The sequence below is a fragment of the Drosophila willistoni genome (assembly GCF_018902025.1).
Source record: "Drosophila willistoni isolate 14030-0811.24 chromosome XR unlocalized genomic scaffold, UCI_dwil_1.1 Seg8, whole genome shotgun sequence".
NCBI classification, from domain to species: domain Eukaryota; kingdom Metazoa; phylum Arthropoda; class Insecta; order Diptera; family Drosophilidae; genus Drosophila; species Drosophila willistoni.
The window spans coordinates 1,878,894-1,904,014 of NW_025814059.1; the positions used below are offsets into that span (position 1 = coordinate 1,878,894).

General features: G+C 36.2%; 1 protein-coding gene and 1 long non-coding RNA gene across 6 annotated transcripts; one reads left to right on the forward strand and one right to left on the reverse strand.

Moving 5' to 3' along the window:
- The first annotated feature begins 377 nt into the window (after positions 1–377).
- On the forward strand, positions 378–23,287 carry LOC6645897 (calcium-transporting ATPase type 2C member 1). 5 transcript variants are annotated; one of them, XM_023177717.2, is made up of 4 exons: positions 378–878; positions 17,356–19,069; positions 22,120–22,435; positions 22,504–23,287. In XM_023177717.2, exons 1-4 carry the CDS (start codon positions 429–431, stop codon positions 23,201–23,203), a joined length of 3,180 nt encoding a protein of 1,059 aa, XP_023033485.1. In that variant the 5' UTR covers positions 378–428; the 3' UTR covers positions 23,204–23,287. The 5 variants fall into 5 exon arrangements, with proteins under 5 accessions (XP_023033485.1, XP_023033487.2, XP_046868303.1 ...); XM_023177719.2 differs by lacking the exon at positions 378–878 and adding an exon at positions 8,875–9,099; XM_047012347.1 differs by lacking the exon at positions 378–878 and adding an exon at positions 13,515–13,529.
- Positions 13,011–14,452, reverse strand: LOC111519041. The gene is made up of 3 exons (XR_002724219.2): positions 14,306–14,452; positions 13,526–13,605; positions 13,011–13,183 (listed from the first exon to the last, which is right to left on the reverse strand). It is a non-coding gene; the product is annotated as an uncharacterized LOC111519041 (long non-coding RNA).
- Positions 23,288–25,121: the final 1,834 nt, after the last annotated feature.

Consider the following 25,121-nt stretch of genomic DNA (forward strand, 5'->3'; position numbering starts at 1 on the left):
CAATTTTTTTTGAGTCGAAGAAGGATATGGTTCACGATGCGGATAGAAAGGTCCGCAAATAATTACTAATTTTGTCGGGGCAAAAACTCAACCCAAATTGAAGGAACAATATTTTTTTTTTTGCCCATTAAAAGTGACATCGTATGTGTGTACGTGTATGTGTAAGCACGCGTGTGTGTGTGGTGGTCCTTAAAAAAAGAAGTGGAGCCCCTTAAGGATTTTTTGGCCAAAGAATAGAGAACCTGTTGTTGTTGATGCGCTGGGGGCAGCAGCAGCAGCTCGGCAAATTAACGGTCGGAAAAATCGATTTTGCTGGTTTCATTTATTTGTTTTGGTTTTTCTTTTGTGTTTGACAACAACAACGAGGACAACAACCACAACAATAAACAGACAAAAAAAAGCCACATCCTTGACTTGATGTCAGAACAATGAAAAATCATAATAAATACGCCAAATTGCCCCAAGATTTGGATTTGGATTTGAGTTATCAATGTGGCGATGATTTGGATTTACTGCCGGATACAGCAGCTGATATCGACCTAGATGTGGATACAAATGAGTTGCATTTGACTCTGCCTGCCGCCGGCAATCGCAATCAGGACCAGGGCCAGGACGACGAAGACGACGGCGGTGACGAGAACGACGACGACGACGAGGAAGACGAGGACGAGATTGTGTTCGCCAGCGGCGGAAGGCGTAAAGGATTGCGTCTAGCCCCAACTGCTGCTACTGCAACACGTAAGCACCAGCAAAAGCAACAACAACAGAAACACCACCACCACCAGCAAAAGCAACAAAAACAACAACAACAATTGGAACAATTGCATAGCACGAAGATAAATAAAATTTGCGGTCTCGGCAGCGACAGCGTTATCGAGGTGAGTGGGAGGCGTGTGGGAGTCAATACAATTAATTAATTGCATTTTCCCCCCATTTCGTTTCTTTTTTTTCTTTTCTTTTCTGTGTTTCCTCCTCGAAATGAGTATTGTCGAGGCAAATATTGTTGAAAAGTTGCAGTTTATGATCTCTTTTGGAAGAATAATAAATCCTACCCAACCCACCCACCATGAGCACTCTGCGAATATGAATGAATAAAGTTTATAAAATATATATATATATATTGAATGAGGATTAAAATAAACTTTGTTTGCCTTTGGCTTTGTGTTTGTCGCCGTTTCCCCGAAATAGGGACCCGGTTCCTTGGTCTTTACTATAGGATTCCTATCGGATAACTAAATTTTATCCATTTATTGTATATTTCTTTTGTCTGTAAAATTAAATTTAATTGTTTTGGGTCAACTGTGGTTTCTTTAGACTCCAAGAAATGCATTTTTGGCACGCATAAATACCGAAAAAACCGAAGGAACATATATATTTTTGAGAATCCTCTGAATAAAAAGAAGAAATTCTCTGTAAGAGGATCAAATGCCATAAATTTTATTTAACTCTTAATGTTTCCTTTGTTTTAAGGAGATTAAATCCGTTTCAAATTATAAAAATCTTAAGAATATAGTATCTATATTTAATATATTCTCGATCTTTGTAGCCAGACAAATTGATTTAGCTATATATAGAATAATTTGTCTGTTTTTTTTCTTTAAAATTCCGGAAAAGTAATTATTTATGCTAAGGTTGCTTTTGACATTTTCATTTTTGGTTATCTAATAATTTGAACGTGGGACGCGAAAAAAAAATGAGCACCTGACCCTCCCGGTTAATGTAAAAATAAAAGTGAATGACATGCGACAAGTCTTTGTCCTGCCAAAAAAAAAATTGTAGAAAGAAAATCAGGGAAAATTCGAACGGAAATAAGGAAAACACACACACACACTCACACACACAAAGCATAAGAAAATGCTAAAGAACAAAGTAAAATCAAACGACAAGCATTGGATAAAAAAGCCAACAGAATGGAAAAAAATCAATAATAAGACAAGAACATATACTCTTGTGTGTTCACCTGGCTGGGCTTTAACCCACAAAAAAAAAAAGAAAGAAAAGAAAACACCATATCCTTGATATCCTTAAAGCTTATACACCCTAGACTGAAAGATCGCCGTAAAATTCTTATCTAATAACTGGTAGAAGACTAAAAGTTGTTATAATCATAAATAATAGCCATGAATTACATGTATGTATATCTTTCATTTAGATCTTTCACTTTATGTTATTTATGCCCTAGAAAGCCAAGATTTCAACGAGAAGTTCTAACAAGAAGTTCATTTGCTAAATTAAGCGTTAAAGCGCAACTAATTTGAATGTCAGTGTGAAATGCTGCAATTAATACCTCAGGCGAAACTACGACTAAGACCACAAGAGAAAGAGGAGAGCAGAAAAGAGAGAGAGAGAAAGAGAGGAAGATGGATAAAAAGATTACTTCAATGAATTTAAAATTAAGGCACTGGGACGAACAAAAAAAAATCTCATTAACTGAACTTAGAACGAAACGTCATGGAATAGTTGGTTGGTTGGTTGAAGACTTTAACAAATGTTTTCACACATTTACTTTTAGTCTGAAAATCTCAGTCTACATACACACACACACACACACACACACACACCTGCAGCCAATAATCAATAGGAATTCATTCGGCCACGTACTTACGACGATTTTGTTTTGACCTTGTTGGCCACTGAGCCAACTACTACTGAGTTTCGAGAATTGATCAATAAGTAATTCAACCTTTGCCCCACTTCCATTGTACAAACATATGTAACTTAAGTGCGTGAGGTTTTTCTTTTGAAATGTAATTAACTTTAATAATTTAAACAAAAGTTTCAAAGGCTATGCTAAGGTATGGGTAGTAAAAACTTTATTACTAAATGAAACCCGAAACTAGAGATCTAATTTCTAACCGTTTACAAATTGTTTATTAATTTAAAATATTTTCATATAACACCATATCGTGTACATATATACATACTTACATATAAACCTTTTGTGGTTGATTCCAAGTAAGTGTACACGTTTTTGTACTTACTAATGTATAAAAATATATATATATATGCAAATTGATATATCCGACAGCTGACACATTGACATTTCATAGTTAATTAATTGAGTGTTGATATACAATGGGAAAATAAAGTATGTGAAATGACGTAAATTATGGCAAAAGAGACCTTAATTATAATGCGTAGCCACATTCATAGTTTTGACATGCGAGGACAAGGATTTAAACAAATACAAAGTTTATTTATTTAATGTTAAACTTGAAATTTAAGATACACATAAGAAATATTGGCGAAAAATTGCATGTACTCCCTCTACCTTTACTTTTTTGATTATAATGTTTTTAACGACCCTAAAGAAAATGTAATTCAGGCGTGTTAGATAAAATAGACAAAGAAGAACGAAAAAACTATTAAATTTATCCATATAACAAAGTTTAGCTATAAAAATGTCATAGAATACATTGCAGAAGAGGAGGCCATCATAAAGGGAATTTAAAAGCAATTTAATACTGCAACCATGAATAGTTTTAGTTACTTTTTTCTTCTTGTTTAATATACTAAGTGCCTTAAATAGTTGGTTACACAATTTTACCTCATTAATTTTGTGCTCAATAGTTTTGGGTTGGGTTGAAAGGGGGAGATGCCAGCAAAAGGAGCAAAAATCACAAGTAAGCACACAAAACGGAAACGAAAATCACCCAAGCTCAAGTCCCCAACAATTAGACAATAAACAGGTAACACAAAAGGTGGGCAAACGGGGTATCGGAAAACAGTTGAGTTGAGATTTTAATTGTTTTCCCAGCAGCAGCAGCAGCAGAAGCAACACAGAGGCAGAGGCACAGGCCAAATCGAAGAATTGTATCAGATTTTTGCAATCAATTATGCCAATCAGAAAGGACTGATCCAGGTGTTTCGGTTTCTCTCTGATTGTTGGTAATCAACCCGCATAAATGTGTAAATTAAACACCCCTAGGCATCATCGTCACATCATCATCATCATCATCATCGTGATGATGATGCAAGGACTGAGGGCAGTCATCCGCAACTCTTAGGAGAGCTCTCAAAAGTCGAGGACTGGCAAGCACTACATCCAAGTACACATCCAAGAACTTTCAACTACCCACGCGAAATGTCTGTAGATGCCCTCAAATATTGACATACATCACTATGTGACTGTGTGTGAGACTGCGCCCCCCAACGTCCCAACGGAGAGCCCTTTTCAATTTTATTGTTTAATTGTGAATGGGTTAATTTTTGCTCCAACCCTCCCACCCCCCTCCACCTCAACTCTTTCACATTGAGGTACTTATTGTCGTCAATCATTGATTGCTCTCGATGGCAAACGAGAATTTCAAAAGGTACACAAGAGGCGGCCTCAGTTCCCAGTTCTCTGTTTCTCTCTTCTTTTATAAACAAAAAAATTCCAAAAAAAAACAGCAAAAGCGCTGGTAAAATAATAGATATTGTTTATAGACTCTTGGGTCTTATCGTTTTTGTCATAGGATTTACAATTGCTTTAGAATTTAAAATGCTTATCAGGCATTGTCCACACTGTTACCTCGAGGATATCTATTTAGTTATTGATTTTTTGCTAATGAATGGGGGAGTGTTAAAAACTGTTTGCCGACTTAAATACACTAAGGCCGTTTTTGCCCTTATTACTAAAATATTATATTTGAGCGACCTAAATACATACATATATAGAAAGAAAAGTCAACAGGACCAGCAAACTGAAAACCTATATAGAACATGGCTGCTGAAAAAAGGAAGAAGGAAATGACTTAACCTTAACAAAGATTTTTGGCCTCCCTACACAGATTAAGCCTCAGCTTACAAGCCAAAAGGGGGGAAAAAAGGAGAAGTCTAAAGATTAAAAACCAAGAACAACCAACACATATGCGGACAAGAATGTGGAATGAAAACTTGCTAAAAAGCCAAGAGAGAAGTAACCCCTTCAAAAAAAAAACCCTTAGATGGGCCTTTGTGTTTAGATCACAAGAAAAAAAAATAGGTAAAAAACCATGAGTAAACTTTAATGTTTTTTGTTTATTTTTTTTTTTTTTTTTGTTGCGTACTCTATTTATGTGTGTTTGCGACCAAGGAAAAGGCAAAACGTTTTAGGAGTTCCCCTAAAATTACACCATCAACTGGACTCAAGGTATTTAAGTACTTATTGTTGAAAAGATTTGCTTATTCATTTATTAACTAGTTTAAATTTATTTAAAATGACTTATTGTTAGCCGAATAAGATAATCAATATTTTTTAATATCTAGACGAATGCACGAAAAATAGATCCTATTCAACCAGCGGCGGATCTAACTCATAATTTTAGTGGAAAAATGGGATATTTAGGGTAGAAATCGTGTGATTTGGAGTTGGGAAATTGGGCATTTTGGTTGGAAAACCTTTCTTGAATATTAAAATTTAAACAGTTTTAGAGGTAAAATCTTCCGTCCCATACCCAAGGATCCGCCACTGGTTCTGGCTTTGACCTGCTTCGATCAAACATATTATATTATATTGACTATAAAGTTCTTATATTTTTCTAGCACGATTGGTAGTTTTCTTGAACTGCTTATGGAGTTTTCTACAAGAAGACTACAAATTTAATACGCAATTTTTCCAAATTTTAGGAACTTGTAAAGTTTTTTGTTTCCTTTTTTAAAAAGATTCAACAATCAATATCATTTCGAACACTTAAGAGGGAAATATTTCAAATTTATAAATGCGGAAAAACTGACAAGCTTTCTGTGAATTTCATGATACCCGGCGCTTGTGTGTGTGTGTGTGTATGGTATAAAAAACGATTAAAGGAACACTGGGTAGAGTGGTAGTCGTTTTTGGGGACATGTTCCAAACGAGTTTGTAAAAACAGTGAAAACAATTAAAATGGCAAGAGAAATGGTAGGTGCGGGCAATCTAATATAACGGAAGTAGTGTGTAGTTTATCCACACACACAGGCACACACTTACACACACACACACACAGGCAGAGCAACAAGCTGTCATTTTGCTTTTGCCTTGCCTAAGCCTTTACCGTTACCTTTTGCCTGTCGAGTTTCCCGTTCCCCGTTCCCTGTATAAAATTTTCGCCTGACTCGGCAATCCCTCTGACACTTACTCTTCCTCTCCTGTGCCCTACCTCCCTCTCTGTTGATATGTGCTGTCTGGCCAAGCTTTGGTTATGTCAATAATGTCAAAAAGGGAGAGAGAGAGGTATATTCTCCATCTTCCTGTGTTTGTGTGTGTGTGTGTGCCTTATCAACAGCTGCAAAGCACACGAAAATTGTATTGTACGCCATTTTTGATGCGCATTTTGAGGAGGATGTTGATGTTGATGATGATGACGATGGAGATGGAGATGGCAGATGGGAAAAGGCAGGAGAAGATTGTTGAAATAGTCAAATAGCATTTACGATTGAGTGGTGGATGGGTGTGGGTCTCCCACCCCCCGCCCTTGACATTCCTGAACATTCACTCACATGCTCAAAATACCACAAAATTGAATTTATTAAATTTACTTTTTAACATCAGTTGCCCCCAAAAGTATGCAAAAGTCTTGAGTAATTTTGCAAACAGAAAAAAAAAAGCGAAAAACGAAAAACAAGTCCTTTTAAACCTGTCGTTAACTGCCTTTTCATTGCTTTGAAAAGCAACAGTTTAAATTCTTTGAATCGCAGTTGAAATGTGGAAAAAATGTGTACAGTCACGAGGGTTACCACTTGAATTTGCCGCTTTCCATTTTCCATTCTTTTGAAGCTGATTAAGTGGAAAGCTCTAAAGAGACAACATCACCACCTCAAGGATAATGTTTTTCTGAGAAGGCTTTTTTATCAAACTGCAGGAGGTATCATCAAGCAACCTCCAAATAGTCATAAATCATGCCATTCAAGTGTCCTTGAGAGTAATTTTATTCCTCTGCTAAATGGTTTTGTTCAAGATATCAAATTTAATGAAAGTACGTATCACAGCCGCCCCACATAATGTATAAATAACAGCCCTCGCATTAATCTAGTAAATAGGACTGGCTGTTGTCCAGAGATAATGGAGCTGCAGAAACATAACCACATCCCAGCACACATCCTACAACAGGAGCCAAACGAGTAGAAGTTTTCGAAACTAAAGTCTGGTCCACCACGTACATACATACATACATACACTTGACAAAATAAATGACGGCAAAAATTCAGACATTTAAATTATTTAAGCATACAAAAACCGAAACCAATTGTCAGTTAATGAAAAAGTATTAGTAAACTTTGTATATCAAAGTGGTACTTAAACTTGGCTTGGACTAGTTGTTGCCTTTTTCTTTTCAGTGCATTTCAGTTGAGATTCATCACAATGCATTGGGTGCAACACTGAACTTTTAACCTGGGGAATTTTCACAATTTTCACTACACAGGCATACTAAGAGAGGTAGATGGAAAATACGGAAGCTATTCCATGCGAGTAACCCAAAATGCACACATGATACAAGTTTGGTTAGTTGTAGAGGAGAATCTACATATGAACTCGACTTCACCTAAAATGAAAATGAACGAGCTGGGCTATGTAGGAGGAGGAGGAGAAGAAGGAGGAGGATGAGGCCATTGAAGGCACATGAAAAGTTTGCGGATTCTCTCTGTTGTCTGTTTTTAGGAACACTTACATTTACTCTTAATGCTGCCAAAAAAAAAAAAACACAAAAAACATCTGCCACCCAAACGGGGTTGAAAATTAGATACAGGGCAATAAATTTGTATCCGTTTCGAACTGACCCTGGAAGAATTTTAAGTGCTCTGCATATGTATATATACCGATATATCTGATATGGATTCAAATTTAATTGCTTAAGCATAAATGAAAGAATTTAGAAGGCTCTAACAATTCTTGATAAAATCCCTTCACTTTCTTGTCATCAGCATTCATCAGACACTATTGATTGTGGAATTTTGCATAATAAACATCGTTTCCTATTGATTTAAATAATAGACAACAAGATTGTCATTAAAAGAGTCTAGAGCTCTTGCTCTTTAGATAACGTGCTGAGAGAAATAACAATGTTAGTTAGAAAACCATAAAGTACTTCTGTTAAAATCTAATAATAAAACCTGTTTTCTTTTATGAACAAACGCCAGTTATACAAATGCTTATAGTTTACATTAAAAATGTTAAAATAATGCTCATTCTTGTTGACAATTCTCTTGCAAAACAGGTAAATGGCATAATATTATAATCTACATTATTTGTGGTAGTGGATAAAAGGGTTATTTTCACCCATATTTGTCTATCACCTTCTCAGATGTCCCCGTGGTGTGATTACACTTAAATTCCAATAAATAACTGCAGTCTATTTAGTTAGCAGGACTCACTAATGTATGTGTGTCTGAGTAGAGTAGTTTATAGTATATACCATATAAGTAACTAAATGTATAATATGCTTGCACCTGTGTATCTATGTACCTGTGTCTGTAAATTTACCTGTAATTGTACCCTGAAATGTGAGTGAGAAAACATTTGCCAGTTTTGTTGTCTCAATATTCTCATGTTGCTGTTGTTGTTGTTGTTGTCACCACAAAACCGTGTGCTGAAGCGAGCTCCTCGGTTTGGAGTTGAGGGTTTTGAATCTGGTTTTGGTTTCGTGGCGGTTTTGCTGGTTTTTGGGGTTGTGACATCTTTCCAGCAGTTTGTGGTCGTCATTTTGCTGCGGCTAACGTGTAAAATCTTGTTAATGTATACACACACCAACACACACACACACACACATACGTATTTTAGTCCCTTGTTTTATATATTTTGTTATTTCTGTTTTCCCGAAATTTAATTTGTAAAACAAACAAGAAAAGCGAAAGAGCAAGCCAGCATTAAATTTATTGCTTACAATTAAAACAGAATCAATATTTTTCGCACTTTGTATTTTACATCAGTTTTACACACTCAGAACTTTTCAAATGTCATGTATCTCCAAAAAATTCAGAGCATCAACTGGTAATAATGCTCAAATAGAATCGAAAAATGTAGAAAATAAATTCCACGCTAAAGAAAATTTGTTGCGCAATCGTAAGGATAAGAAACGAGCAAATAGAAAAGACAAGCAAAATAGTATTGATAATCATGATCTCGTGAATGATTTGGCAGAGGAGCAAGAACTTAAACCAAAGGTAAGACTTAAATATATCCATATGAAAAAATACCAAGTTTTGACAAGTAATATATCGTCAAGTTTGTGTCTAGTTGTTGTAGAGTGTCCTTAGCTAAGGATTCGTCAAAAAGAAGTAAAATAAAACTGACGACTGTTGTGAATTATGAAGGTGTTTGCGTACATTTAAACGAGTCTTCCTTTTTTGCTGAAAACAGGATATCCTGCATAGTTGGCAACGTAGTTTCCGTTGCAGTTAGTGCACATCTTTGTTCGTTACGTTGTTTTGTCTTCATCAGGGGAAATTTTTTTGCACAAAAACAATTCGAGTGATGAAATGATATATGTGTGTGTGTGTGTGTCCGTGTGTGTGTGTATGAAGCAACCCTGCGAATGTTCTCCATTAAGTTGCTTAACTCTAGAGTTTATATAATGCTGCTGAAATGACTTGGTTTAGGTCTTTACCAGCCACGAAGAATAAAGAGAGAAAAGTACATCGTTAAAAAACGCCACTGTACATCTGTACGTATACTTGATATGCGGGATAGACCATTTATCAAGGTTGTAGGCAGGCAGAGAGAAAAAGCAATCCACACCTCGAAACTGGTGTTCACTTTGGTCAAAGTCAGGGGGAGTTATTGATGTCATGTCGCTTTCAGCGATTAAAATTGGTATGCCAAAAGGCCCACATTGGCTGGATTGTCAGGCGGCAACTCATGACTACAGGATGCAGGACATGGCGCAAGAACAGTTTGCGTTGTCCTCCTTGAACATTCTGAGTTCATCATCATCAGCACAGTGCACAGGGCCACGCATTGAGAGTCACTTGTGACACTGGAGACTTAATTTTAAGGATGAGTATATGCACATATGAGAAAAAAAAACGCTTTGATGGTCACCTGAATATCTGGAAATGATTGAAACCTCAGCCAGAAGAGACCAATTTGAACTAGAATTTCCATTTTAAAGTCTTCAGCGTGGGCAGTTCTGAATTTTGAAAGGTTTGAGTTCTGGTCCTAATTTATTATGTTAAATTTTTGCACCTTTGCAAAGGTTTTTGCTTACCCGCATATTTCTCAAATGCCTTTATATTAGTCTTTCTCCTTCAAAAATGCTGTTTGAATTGTGTGCTAAAACAAAAACTTTCCTTCTCAAACAAAAAAAATAAAAAAAAAGTCTAGTTATTATTACTCCATTCTTTCAATTGCGAAAAAACAAAGAAACGAAAAAAAAACAAAGTAAATGCACAAAAACTATTTCCAACTTTATGCTCTTTATTTTTGCAAACTTTTTGCAAAAAGTTTGCATAAATTGAGTATCCTTATACATATACGCGTGTATGTATGTGTATGCATATAAGTATGTCTGTATATGTAAGTATACACCCCGCGTCAGGCGATTAGATTTTAAATTAAAGGTGAAGTGAATTCAATTATTTTCGATGAGAGAGAATAATGTCTTCGTCTGTCTTTGACGACTCTTTTTGCGTTTTGAAGGACACTCACACAGGACGATGTGCATATAGAAATATTTATAGTAAGTTATGAGTAGAAGATGGCAAATTCACACCTCCATTAAATGAAGTTTGTGATGTAATATAATTGAAAGTAAAAACGGGGGCAGACATTTTTTTTTTCTTGACATTGTGGCAAGAGAATTGCATTCAATTAACAATTTGTGGCAAAATCAGTTGAATATTATGAATTATACCGTTACGCCCCCCACTTGATAACAAATTTCTGATGGTCGCCCCGCCTCACTTAATGTGACCACTGATTGTATATTTCTCTTTCCTTTTTTTTTTTTTTTTTTCATCATGGGGGATACATGTATACTCGTAAGTGTGCTTCCTGTCTGGAGCTGGGGCGCAACCCAGTCTCCAATTTGTATGTCATCTCGCTGCCCTTGTCATCGTCGGTCGGTGTGCTGTCGTCTGTGCATGCCGGGAATGCAGCATCATCTTACTCCCTATTTTTTGTTTTTTTTTTCGCTTTTTTTTCGTGTTGCGGCTCTCGAATGTCATGTTAAGGGATGAACAACGCCTTCTGCCTGCAGGGGTTGTCAACTATCATAATGGTCTTAGCCCCTAACCCCGGAACCCTAACCCCCAACCTCAATTGCAATCTCAACTTTTCGCGATTTCTTTTCTAGTGCTTTAGAACATTTCTCTACATACATATGTATACATATATATACATACTATATGTATATACAGGAGCAGGAGCAAGCAGGTTCAGTAAAAGTGTCTAGCAAATATTTGAGTCACTGAAGATTTATTCGTATCCATTAAACTGGCTTCTGCATTAATACGAAAATTCAAACTCTTTAGGACTTTTTTCAATCATGTTTTTGGAATATCCCTTAACCAAATCCTTCTATCAGAATATTTACATATAGTCATCGAAGTGAACAACATATGGTAACTAAAAATTCATTTATAACTAACGATTTTCAAAAGTCAGATACTTGATTTTGATATTCATAGCATCTATTTGGTCATATCATGTGGCATTAAATTACAGATGACAAGATCTTAAAACAAATAAACATAAGAAATGAATTAATTCTATCAAAATACATTTTTGTTCTTAGTCTGCCTTCTTGTCAGACTGTATTTTCGCCAATTTCTAACCGATTTAAAAAGTTATATCTCAATTAAATTTAGTATTTAGTATATTTTAAAAAATTTGATATTAGTTTTTCAGAATGTTTCAAATTTAAATTTTGTCTCTTTACTCTTTGCTTTTATCCTGTTAATCTACTAAAAGATATGTATACATATACATACATATATAGGCTAAATCAATCGATGGTTATTTGATGGAAATGGAGAAACGTTTATATTTTATCTACAAATGCAAAATAAAACTGAATTTACTACATAGAATTTCAAGAGCTTATCGGATAAAAAGATTATGATATATTCAATAACAATGGACGAGGGCAGCATGCGTTTTGTTTTTTCTTTCTTTCTTTTGCTAATGGATATTTGTGCTTACGCATGCTTTGTTTGTAGCAATTAACTAAATGAATTAGTACTTGGAAAGCAGACGAGTGTGTACCCCGCTCGAAAGGTGCTCCAACTTAACTTACATATACAAGTACAAATGTCTGGGATTTTCACCGGATGAGAGTTGATCATGCGACTAAAATATTCTCATATACTATTAAGTAAATAGTGTGTATGAGAGTTTAAATTCATATGATAAATTATTATTGTACATATGTATGTACATTAATTTGTCTGTGTTTGTCGAAGCGAGTGAAACTTGAATATCTTGGCTTAAATAATTGGAAATCCCACATATTAAATTGATTTACATACGCTGTTAGGGAAAAAAAACAACAATAAATAATTCGACCTTCTAAAGAAAATACATACTAATGTACATTGTTGGAGAGATCCCTTAAGATAAGCTATTTTAATGGAGTAACAAAATGATGCTGAAACAATTGTAAAATACAAAATAGTTAACATGTACATATGTGTGTGTGTGTGTGTGTGTGTGTAGATACGCCTTTTGGGGTGGCACACTTCATTAACAATCTAAGTATTGAAATTATTATCAAATATATGTATAAGATATATTGTTATTATTATGATATGATCAGTTTTACTTTGTCAGCGTACCACTGTGTGCTCCCAACACGTTTTCTCTCTTTTCCTCTCAATTGTATGCTCTTTCTGATGCTCTATTTCCGTCTCTGTCTGCCTCTTTCTTACCATACCTCAATGGCTCTCGATCGACCTGTGGCTCTCCCTAACTCTTTCTGTTGCTCTTCCTCTCTCGGTTTTAAACAATTCACAGTGGATTGGAATCATTGACTTTTGACCAAAATACAAAATGCCCAACCAATTTACTATTTAATGCTAGTAATGGAAGTGATTACTAGTCGACTTCTTTTTTTGTATATACATTTATTATTGTGATAAATTAAATTAATGTCTAATTATATGAAATGGCAATATTGAACATTTATTATCGTTCCTGGCCCATTGTGCGCTCTCCAGCTCCATTTGCCTCACATTTACTTTTTTTTCGCTCATTCTGGATTTCGCCGTCGCTTTGTACACGCTCTTATCGCGGCATTCGTCATTTTTTTTTCTTGAAAAATGTATTGAAAGAAAGAGAGACAAAACAAAAGAATTACTTAGAACAAACAAACAAAAAAAGCAGCATCAAAAACAACAGCAACAATAGAAAAAAAGAAACGTTCAGTGAAAAATTCGAGTAAATATCGCGTGAGTTATCGAAAGAGAGAAAAAAGTGCAACAGGAAAACTCGATACACTCTCCCTCTCTCGCGTTCTCTCCCTCTTTAAAATTGTTGTTGTGCCGCGTTTTGTTGTTGCTATTGTTGTTGTTGTTGTTGTTGTTTTGTCGTGATTGCCCTCGTTCATTTGCTGCTGCTGTTGTTGTTGTACCTTATTATTATTTTTTTTTCTACCTGTGTAAGCGTCTCTGTCCATCAGCCATTAAATCATCAATTCTCATTCAGTTCTCCTCCTCAGCTTTTCGTTTGCCAAACTAAAAATATTTAAACAAATACTAAACTTAGTCGCGTTCTGAACGTTGCCGGTAAAGCTTTGACAAAAGGGAACAAAAACAAAAAACAGAAAAACGTTCGTCATATTGAAAACATCATTACTTATAGACATTGATTTGTTTTTTTTTTATATATATACATACATATATATGTACATATGTATGATGTATAAGCGATGTAGGCATTAGTGTGTATGTACATACATACATCAGTACTTAACTACCTATCTCTAACTACGTATGTATACATATATATGTACATCAAGATGTAGTTATCAAGTGAAAGTGTGCCAGCACATGACAAAAAACAAAAAAAAACAAATTTGTATTGTATCTGCAGAGTGAGAGAGAAACGTATTCTCACGCCACGTTATCGTTTTTCTAAAAAAAAAAAATGAAAAGAAAACAAAAATTTGTGCAAAAAAAAAAATAATAAACTGAATTTCCCGGCCACATCCCGATATTCTCCTCTTGCATTTCGTCGTGTTCGCATTGGTATTTCCTCTCTGATTTCCACAATTCCAAGTGCTCAGATGACTAACTAACAACAAATCCGCATAAAAATAAAAGACCAGATCGTGTTCGTCGTTGTCCTTGAGATGGGGCATAGTTTTTTCGTGCCACGTCTAACTCGAAAACCTTCTCCAAGAAGAAACATTCAGTTCATATTATAGATATGTACCTCTTTTTATGTTCATTCTTGTGGCGGTTGGCAGTTTCTTTCTCAGTGTCAAGTTGTTTGAGTACGAACAACGAGATAATAAATAAATAAATACACGTACAATTCGAACAAAAACGTGTGCTGGAGGCTGCCTTTGCCTCACTATTGAACTTGATAACCCTGAGACGAGACTGAGCAATGTTCTTCAAGATTGTGTGTTTTTTTGTCTTTCATTGAATTCAATGATTAAGTAGTTAGTTGCAGTTCTTTCAAGTATTTTGACTTGAGACCATTACAAATATGGCAAATATTTATCAAGTTTTTTCCACTGAAATCCCATTATTGATATGGGCTAGATCTTATCGATGTTATTGCAAATTTATAATCACTTTTGGGTGCAACAATTTCTTTGGGGGGAAATCCCAACAACAAAAGGGTTATTCACCACTTGCCACGTGTTTTTATTCTATTCTTTATTACCTTTATTTCACTTTTTTGGTATTTTCTTTTGTCTTTATTTGCCTTGAGAGGAGAAGGGGGCATCTATTTTGTATACAGAATGCTTGAGAGAGGAAATGTCAATGACCTACCCGCACATTTTCGATTATAATTTGATTTTCAGTTCGAATGTGTTGAATATGTTATCAAACGTTTTTTTTTCTCTTCTTTCTCTGTTCATCGATTGATAACAAAAGAAATTGCGTTATTTTCAAAATGTTCAAACTGATTGAAAATGGCAAAAGACGCGAAATTACAAGAGTATCGAAATAAAGTAAAGCCGTGACGGTTGTTTTTTTTTTTGTTGGTTTCTTAATTATCTAATGACAAAATTATTCTACCAGATAGATATAGAGCTCAGTATGTTTATAATATAGAAAAATATATAAATATTGATATTTAAAATCTGCGTGCGTGACAAAATTAACTATTAATTAAAATAAATAACCGGAGTCGCTGATCATTAAATTTGTATGTCAACCTGAAACGTTAAATGTAAAGTGTGAGAGGGTTAAACAAATATATAAACCCACATACTACAACAACAACAAATCATTCACTAATGATAAGCAATCGCCTCATTGTTCCTGTTATTGTTGCTGTTTTTGTATTGTTGCCAATATGATAGTGATCAATGCGTCTGATGTAAGTGCCCTTTCTTTATCATCTTCATCTGTTTTTTCAAATGGTTTTGGATCAAACTTTCTCTCTCTCTCTCCCACTCTTTTAATACCTGGTGTTGGTTAAATTTTGACCCCATTACTTTCAGAATATTTATCCACGATGCTTAGAACTACTAGACGTGGAGTTAGTATATATCTCGATTATCATCAGGTACACAAACCAATCAATAAGCACTCAATTTCTTCTTTTTCATCAGATAAAAGCAGAAAGAGAAATATTTTAAAGAGTATTCATATGTAGTTCAAATCATTCAAATTATTCAAATTTCCAGCATCTGAAACGTGTCATTATTTATTGAAATCATATGACAAAATACACAAAATAGATAGTAACTAAAATAATTATCTTTGGCATAATAACAGGTCACACAATTTGCAAAATCCCATTTTGTGCTTAAATGATGCATTAAATTTTGCAACAAAACAAAAAAAAAAAAAAACATATTTCCGGACAAAATTTACTTGGGTTTAGTAGTTGGCAGTTTAACTTTGTGTATCCATCTTGAAACAGTTCGCAAATTGGGTGGGTCCAGTCCGCCTCTTTTGTCGTCTGGTCGGTTGTCTGGCATTTGTGATTGTCATGCCAGGTCGGAGATATATGAATACATACTTACATATATATATATATATATATATATACGAGGGTGGTGTGCTAAAAAGTTACGGGAATGTGGTCACGAATCTTTTTTTTGACAGGCACTAATCAAAATATATACTCAAAAAGAAGAAACACTACAAAAACTGTCAAGTAGCAGCATTTCAAGGTATTTGAATGAGGATTTTGGGTGTGAGTTACCTACTTAAGGGTTGATTGCCCTCGTTTTGTGTATATATAAATATCTTAACGGCAGCATATTCTGCACATTTTTGCTAAATAAGATGAAAACCGTAATTCCACTTCTGTGTTTGACAAGCACAATGTGTCCCTGACGGAATCCTCAATAGTTGCCATGGAGAAAATCCACCACAAAAATAATCATTGGTCGTCGTTGTCTTCATTACGACTTTATCTTTTTCTTGAACAACTTTTTTTTTGTGTGGCTATGTAAAATTAGAAAATAATCTCGCAGAGTACTAGACTTTTTTGCGGTAAGCAAACAAAAAGCACTTTAGTCTTCATTTTTTTTCTTCTGTTTAGTCTGTCAGTGGGCAAAGACACGAAGTGGCGGCTTCTTTATGACTTTAGAGTGAAACTCCCATATGTTAGTATAGCTGTTAGTTGCTATTAGTAATGACAAACTAAATGGGTAACATTTGACAAGTCCGCAATTTAAAAGATAATGCAAGACCTAAATAGATTGCCTACTATCTTCGTAAAATATAGGTCTAAACGACTTCAGTTAAAAGGGAGGAAACTCCAGTTGTTACCAGTTTCCTTACAACTTTATGTTATAATTTTTGGTGTAAATTTCTGGAGATATGTATGCAGATTTTTCCCTTCGTAGAGACCAAGTTGCACGCTCCACTGAATATTTTAATTATCCAGTAATTCCGCGTTTTGTCGATTGAGGTAAAGAGTAATGAAACTACACAACTTGTTAGACATTACAAAAAGGGCAGACTAAATGCAGAAGGGGGTTGGGTGGGGGGATTCTCTCTTAGTCTCTGTTTGCGTTTTCTTTTGGCTGGTGGCATGTAATGAATGATTTTGTGCCTTGTGCTGGGTAACAAGCAACGGTGAGTTAATTGCAAAAGTGGCCAAAAGGTATGAAAAAAGAGGTATTTAATTTGTGGTGGCCGAGTAAAATTAGAACATTCTCTTTTGTTAAAGCCCTTTACTACTTACTACCGCTACAGAGCTACTAACTACATCAATTAATTCATTTCATTCTTGGCTTAAATTCGATTTCTTACATTTTATCTTTTGTTTTTTTGGGTTTTGCTTCACAGACGGGTCTAACCCTGACACCTGAAATGTTGCTCTCCACATCGGAATCATCAACGCATAGCGCCTCCGAGGTAGCTGGACGTCTTCAGGTTGATGTTCGAACGGGTCTTAAATGGACAGAAGCCAAATATCGAGCCAAAATCATTGGACACAATGAATTACTTCTCGTCGAGGATGATCCCACATGGAAGAAGTATATCGAGCAATTTCGAAATCCACTAATTCTATTGCTTCTGGGCTCAGCTTTGGTCTCGGTGATAATGAAACAATTTGACGATGCTGTTAGCATTACGATTGCCATTCTCATTGTGGTCACTGTGGCGTTCATACAGGAATATCGCTCGGAGAAGAGTCTCGAAGAGCTGAAGAAACTAGTTCCTCCAGAGTGTCATTGTCTGCGTGAGGGCCGTTTGGATACATTTCTTGCCCGTGAACTTGTTCCCGGTGATGTAGTGCATCTCAATGTCGGCGATCGTGTGCCAGCCGATATGCGTCTCTTTGAGGCTGTCGATTTGTCCATCGATGAGAGCAGCTTTACGGGTGAAACGGAACCGGCGCGTAAAATAACCGATGTCCTGTTGAACAATACGAATGTCAAGGACCACAGCAACATGAAGAACATTGCCTTTATGGGCACCCTGGTGCGTTGCGGCAATGGCAAGGGCATTGTGGTTAGCACTGGGGAGCGCAGTGAATTTGGCGAGGTCTTCAAAATGATGCAGGCCGAGGAGGCACCAAAGACCCCGCTGCAAAAATCAATGGACATCCTGGGCGCTCAATTGAGTTTCTATTCGTTTTTGATAATTGGCGTCATTATGCTACTGGGATGGCTGCAGGGCAAACCCTTGTCCGAGATGTTTAACATCAGTGTCTCCCTGGCTGTGGCTGCCATACCCGAGGGTCTGCCCATTGTTGTTACCGTCACCCTGGCCTTGGGAGTGATGCGTATGGCCAAACGGAATGCCATTGTCAAGAAGTTGCCCACTGTCGAGACTTTGGGATGTGTCAATGTCATTTGCTCGGACAAGACGGGCACATTGACGAAAAATGAGATGACCGCGACCATTATTATCACATCCGATGGCTACATGGCTGATGTAACCGGTGCCGGCTACAATGACCAGGGTGAGATTCATATTCGTCATTGCAATAACATTGAAATGGCCAAGGCAAATATCACAAATCTCCTCGAAATTGGATCCGTGTGCAATAATGCTTTCATTCAAAATGGCACACTGCTGGGTCAACCCACGGAGGGTGCTCTCGTCGCGGTGGCCATGAAGAACGGCATGTATGCCACCGCCGAGAATTATGTCCGCATTCAGGAATATCCGTTCAGCTCCGAACAGAAAATGATGGCCGTCAAGTGTATACACAAATACAACAATAATAAGGAGGAAATTTTCTTTGCTAAAGGTGCATTGGAGTGCCTGCTACCACAATGCACTAAATATCAATTTGGCACCCAGACAGTGCCATTGACCAAACAAAACGAGGATGAGTTCCTTGCCGAGGCCTATGAAATCGGACGCAAGGGTCTCAGAGTGTTGGCCCTGGCTAAAGGTAGATCCATGCAGGATTTGATTTACTGCGGTCTAGTTGGCATCACCGATCCACCCAGGCCTCTTGTTCGCGAATCCATCGAGATGCTAATGCATAGCGGAGTTCGCGTCAAAATGGTCACAGGAGATGCCCAGGAAACGGCCATGGCTATTGGTGAGTACCGAATGCATCGAACAATATGCAAGGTTTCCTATTAAAGAAAGATAGAAATACCATTTAGGTTTATTGGATTGAGAGAGGGACATTATTTTAGGTTAAAGAAAATCGTGGATACTAGTATTTCTCCTTTATTTGGCCAAATCTGGATGATGTAAGCTCTAGGTCTACATATTTTCCTCTTACTATTTAAAATAGATAAATGCCCTTTCACATTTCGTTTATTCTTAGGGGGAAAAAAAGGTAGACAAAATTTGCAGTTTTGCAGTTGTAGATATGAAAATGAATTGAAAACCTTAAATAGGGAATTTAATTTTACTTTAGCATTTCAATTAAAGGTAAACGAACTTTCTCTTCTTTTCTTTTGTTCGTATAGGATAGTAAATGAATTGATAACGTCTTTGATTATTATAAACTCGATGTATTTTATAAAATTGCAGAGTTGTAATTAAAGTTTCTGCTGTTGCAATGCCATAACATGGTTATCTTTGTGACCATTGGCGTCCATCTATTTTTGCTCTGTCCCTCTCCCCTGTCCCCATGTCGACCATTCTTTTTGTTCGTCACATACAGGAAGCTCAACTAATATAATGCAATGCACAACAAGAAGGAAGAAATCCAGCAACTAACAACCAACAAAAGAAACCAAAGAACGAACGAACGAACGAACGAACCATCGTCAGGGAGTCGTCAGTTCCAGAAATAATTAATTGTGTCTTTACTCCAATTCCATTCCTATTCCCCGACTCATTCTCACTACCATTCCCAGTCCCATTCCCATTCCCATTCCCATTACTCTGGCTAAGCTTTGTGCCACCGACAGCACGTCTGTGGCGGACAGGAGTTCATCATCTGCAATCCAACATTCATCAGTTGTGTGGTGGTAGATGAAGGACCTTGAATGGCAAAACCTTTATGCACTCTGCGTTTTTACGTTTCCTTTTCAACTTGCAGAAAATTCATTTGAATATTAAATTTACATTTTCTATGCAAGTACAAAAACAAAAAAATAGAACCCCAGAATAATTCCAGTTTTTCTCTCTCTACCTTACTATAATTCTCTCTCCATCTCTCTCTCACACTCTGTGTGTGTGTGTGTCTGTCTGTCTAAATCATTTCACTTATTCAATTTTGGCTACCAAAATCCGATTATGAAGCCTAACTAATTGGCCAGAATTCTGGCCATTTCCAACATATCGAAAATAAGCACTTTATGGAGAGGAGGGGAAAGGAAAGGAAAGCAGAGGAGGTCAGTCTGAATGGCATGGACCAATCCTCAGGAATTTATGCCGATTGATGGTAGACAAGCCTTGTGGCCCTCACATAATTAAGTCTTTCATGTTTGAATTGATTCGCGTCCAACCAGTTGGTCTGCTTAATTCAATCCATGAATTGCAGGATAATTGAATTTATTGTTGTTGTTGGGTTTAAGGCAACACAATTTTCCGAATTTTCGGAATTTACCAAACGCACACAAAAACAAAAAAAAAACACAAACAAATTGAGCCTAAACAAATTGTCATCCCAACACACACACACACACACCCAAACCCACACACAGACCGTCTGACACATATCCAATTAGTGAAACGCATTTTTGATGACTCCAATGCAGAGTATTATTCAGCTGACTCAGTAGTCAGTAGTCACTGCAGCAGGAGAAGACACCAAGCACTCATCATGTGAAGCATTATGTACTCATGGCAACAGCGCATATGAGATGAAAAGTGAAGCCAGAATGGGAAGACCCTGAAAGATACGAGAGATAATGATACGATAAGTGAAAAAGAAAAACCCAAAGGAGGAGGCGGTAAGGAGGTGTATGTTAGTGACAGCCGGCGTATAAATGTCTTTAAAATTTCACTTTATTGAGGTCTTGAAATTGCGCACTGCATAGTTTTAGGCGCTTAACATTTTGTATGAAGGGTGAATCTTCCGCCCATTATAATCCATAATCCATATCGATTGCCATCTCAGGGCCAGGGGGCCAAGACAAACACCGGAAAATATGCATAGCTTTTGGATTTGATTCTCTCTAATTTTAATCAACCAAAGATAGAGAGAGACAGAAAGAGAGACAAACAACCACCGCATAGGGCAAAGGAAAGTTCTGCCATTTTTGTTCATCTTATTCTCGAGATGTGGTCAACCTGTCACACTAGTTTCTTTTTGACCCCCCTCCACCCAAAAAAACTTGTCATAATGGACAAAAATTCCTCTTAATACAAAAACGAAGTCATCATCTGTTGGAAATATTTTGACTTTGACAAACCTATTTATCCTAGTTAGAAAAATATGAAAAATGATTGGACCAACTGTGCTTGGTTTCTTGTAAAATCAAATTAGTTGCCCTTTTTAAGGTGGCCCTTTCAGGGGAATTGCAATACAGATTGGAAACACATTTACACGGTATCTCAAAGTCAGCATTCAATTTACTTTCTTTGAATTTTCTCTTCCCAAAGTTTGGAAACATTTTGTTTTACTCACTAATCGGCTTTTGGTTTGCTTGCGGTGGTTGCCCTAAGTGAAATTTTTTCCCATTCCCATGAAGTTTTCTTTCCTTTTGCTGGCTCGCCCGTCCCCCTGTATAGAGAAGGAAAATATTTTGTTTATTTTTTGGCGTTGAGAGTTAATGGGAAATTGTTTGATTTCTATTTTCGTGCCGCCATCCATCCTCTCAGTGAATAACTAAACAGTTTTCATTTATGTAAAAGCAAAGAAAAGTGTTTTCCATAACGTAAATGTCATTTTAGAAGGAAAAGAAGAGGCTAAAAAATTTATTACTAGCATGTGTTACTGATAATTACAGGATATTTTAAAGGTCCAAGTTCTTTCGTTTAGCTTTTCTTTCAAAAATTGCGTGTTTTGCATTCTCAAAGAGGCTTAGTTCACATTATTTATTCCTTGTACTTGCCATAAGGTCGCATCATATTCAATTACTTGGAAAATGTAGGCTCTTGACTTTGCAGAGAGTATTAGATGGAGAAAGGGGAGATAGTATGTCCTGCATCCTTCTAAAATGTCATTTTGTTCCATTTTATTTGTAGCGAATCTCATTGGCATTGATACGATACATCATCAGACACTTTCTGGCCAGGAAATCGATCAAATGAACGAACATCAGTTGGACAAGGTGGCTAATAATGTGAGCGTATTCTATCGGGTCTCACCACGTCATAAGCTGGAGATTGTCAAGTCACTGCAGCGAACTGGAAACATTGTTGGCATGACAGGCGATGGTGTTAATGATGGTGTGGCCCTCAAGAAGGCAGACATTGGCATTGCCATGGGCAAGAATGGTACAGATGTTTGCAAGGAGGCGGCCGATATGATATTGGTTAATGATGACTTTCACACAATTATGTGAGTGGTTAATTGGTTATATGTTTATCAATCATTGGCAATAATTTTTCATAATTATTTTCATTTAGTGCTGCAATTGAAGAGGGCAAAGGAATTTTCTATAATATACGGAATTTTGTGCGCTTTCAATTGTCCACATCGATTGCTGCATTGGCCCTCATTGCCTTGGCCACTTTAATGGACATTGCCAATCCGTTGAATGCCATGCAAATTCTATGGATTAACATTATTATGGATGGACCACCGGCTCAATCGTTGGGCGTGGAGCCTGTCGATCATGATGTTTTGAAGCAAAAGCCACGGAATGTGAAACAACCAATGATAACTAAATCGGTGGTGGTCAATGTATTGCTAAGCGCCAGCATTATCGTCCTGGGCACTCTATGGGTATTCCAGCGTGAGATGGCCGATGGGACATTGGGCAAAACCAAGCGGGATACAACAATGACCTTCACCTGTTTTGTATTTTTCGACATGTTCAACGCCTTGTCGTGCCGCTCACAAACCAAAAGCGTTTTCACAATTGGCCTGACCACAAACCGCATGTTCCTGCTAGCTGTGGCCTTCTCGATCATTGGCCAAATGCTGGTCGTTTACTTTCCCCCCCTACAGATGGTATTCCAAACGGAAGCTCTAACAGCATACGACATCATATTCCTCGTCTCGCTCACCTCCTCCGTCTTGGTTGTCTCTGAGATCAAAAAATGGTTCGAACGCGCCATGGAACGCAAAATGTACAGCACGCGATCTGAATTAGATTTTGTATGACAAAACGCAAGCGCTAGAGATGTGTTGCATAAACAGAAAAAAGCCGAGTAAAAAATAAGCCAAAAACCAAAAAAAAAAAACAAAAAAAAAAGAAAAAAACCAACAAAAAAAACGAAAGAAAAACAAAAACCAAGTGAGCAGAGTGTAGACAGACGGAGGCAGAGAGAGCGAGAGAGAGAGTTGGGAGAGTATGGAAATGGATTATAGAGAGCAGCGAAGTGTGTGTTAAAATCTTACATTTTGAATACAAAATTTTCCCATAGATCCCGGGCATCCTCATGATCGTGTCTTCTAATCAGTGTAAGCTTACGCTATTTCGAACTCAAAATCTACAATTTCATTTTATGCTTTGTGTGTTTAAATTTCACTTTATATTTTGTAAGTAGTTCAATTTAATGTGTGTGTAGTATGCATTTTTATTACTATTATTATTTGAATACCCACTAAAAGCAGCAGGTACATATATACGACTATTGAGTTTATCAAAATTTAAGCAACAGACAAAATGGCAATGTATCCAATTCCAACAAGATATAGTATATTCCTGATCATCTTCAAGTTGGGCAAGTTGATTGAGATATTACTTGCCGTCTGTCCGAATAATCTAGTTTATTTGATCATTCAAATGGGCAAATTCATGGCAAATTGTTTGAAATTTTGGTATTAAACATCACAAATATTTTGTTAGACAAAGTGTGCATTAACTTTCGAAAACGAATAAAAGAAAAGTCGCTGACATATATAGAAAAGGACCATCATTAGAATAAGCATATATATATATATATTTTTGATCAGATTAAAGAGCTAACTCAATGACCGCATATATTGAAATACATCAAAGAAGTCTTTCGATTCGAAAAGCTAAAGATGCTATATAGATCATTTAATTTGCCGATATTGTAGAATCTTGAATCAAAGCGGTAGGTCAGAACAATAAAGTGGACAAACCCCATATACATATAGATATATTCAAGAAACTTTAAGTAAATATATATATAATATATGTCTGTTAAGTGTAAATGCCACATTAACTTTTTTTTTTTTGTTTATATATTTTCTTTTTTTTTTCGTGTATGTCTATTTTTTGTTCACAAATTGTCTTTTGGCTGCAATTTTATGAAAATTTTAAGTATCAATTTCCGAAATAATTTTAAGATTTAATTTAAAAACAAAAACACAATATGTTTCTTATTGCTTAAGAAAGAAAACAACAAAAAGAAACAAACCAACGAAATGAAATGAAAGAAACATAATTAATGTGATATTATTTTAAGCATGGAAAAGTTTATTTAATTTAAATATAATTTGCTTTCATTGTTTTTAAATAAATATAAATTACATTTTATTCCCAAAATACAAATGAAAAAACATTTTACTTATGTAAATATACCAATCCAAGTCATTGACCAATATGTCCACATATATACTATACATATATATAATTTCTTCTGATTTCGACAGCAATGAGTAATTCGAGATAAATTCATCAGTAATTCTCCACCCAACACGCAGCATCAGCCTGAGAAGAGAATGCATGCAAAAGTGTGGAGTCCAAGTGGAATGGATGGCGGAAGCAAAAGAAGAAGAACGAGGAGTGAAGGATAAGGAGCAGAAGGACGATGAGAAGAAAGCAGAACTCAACAAAAGAAGAGCAAAATCAATGGTTTTTTTTTTGTCAAACGTTTAAATTTGGTTAACTTATTCGGCAAAATGTATTTTTGTGTATATGTAACAAAACTCTAGCGCAGAGAAACAACAGCAGCAGCAGCAACAACAACAACAACAACAACAACACAATAATGGTTGTTATTTTTTTCATTTTTTGTCTTGTCTTGGAAAACAGTTTCAAATCGATTCGAAATTGTATGTGAAGTATTTTCACACAATATTTATAGATTTACGTAAATGATATGATTCA

What these genes read in the sequence shown, in the direction of transcription:
- LOC6645897 (XM_023177717.2), top strand. Translation starts at nt 429, where the DNA reads ATGAAAAATCATAATAAATACGCCAAATTGCCCCAAGATTTGGATTTG. An exon ending in GGAAACGGCCATGGCTATTG is followed by an intron (nt 19,070 to 22,119) that starts GTGAGTACCGAA and finishes TTTTATTTGTAG; the next exon opens with CGAATCTCATTGGCATTGAT. An exon ending in GATGACTTTCACACAATTAT is followed by an intron (nt 22,436 to 22,503) that starts GTGAGTGGTTAA and finishes ATTTTCATTTAG; the next exon opens with TGCTGCAATTGAAGAGGGCA.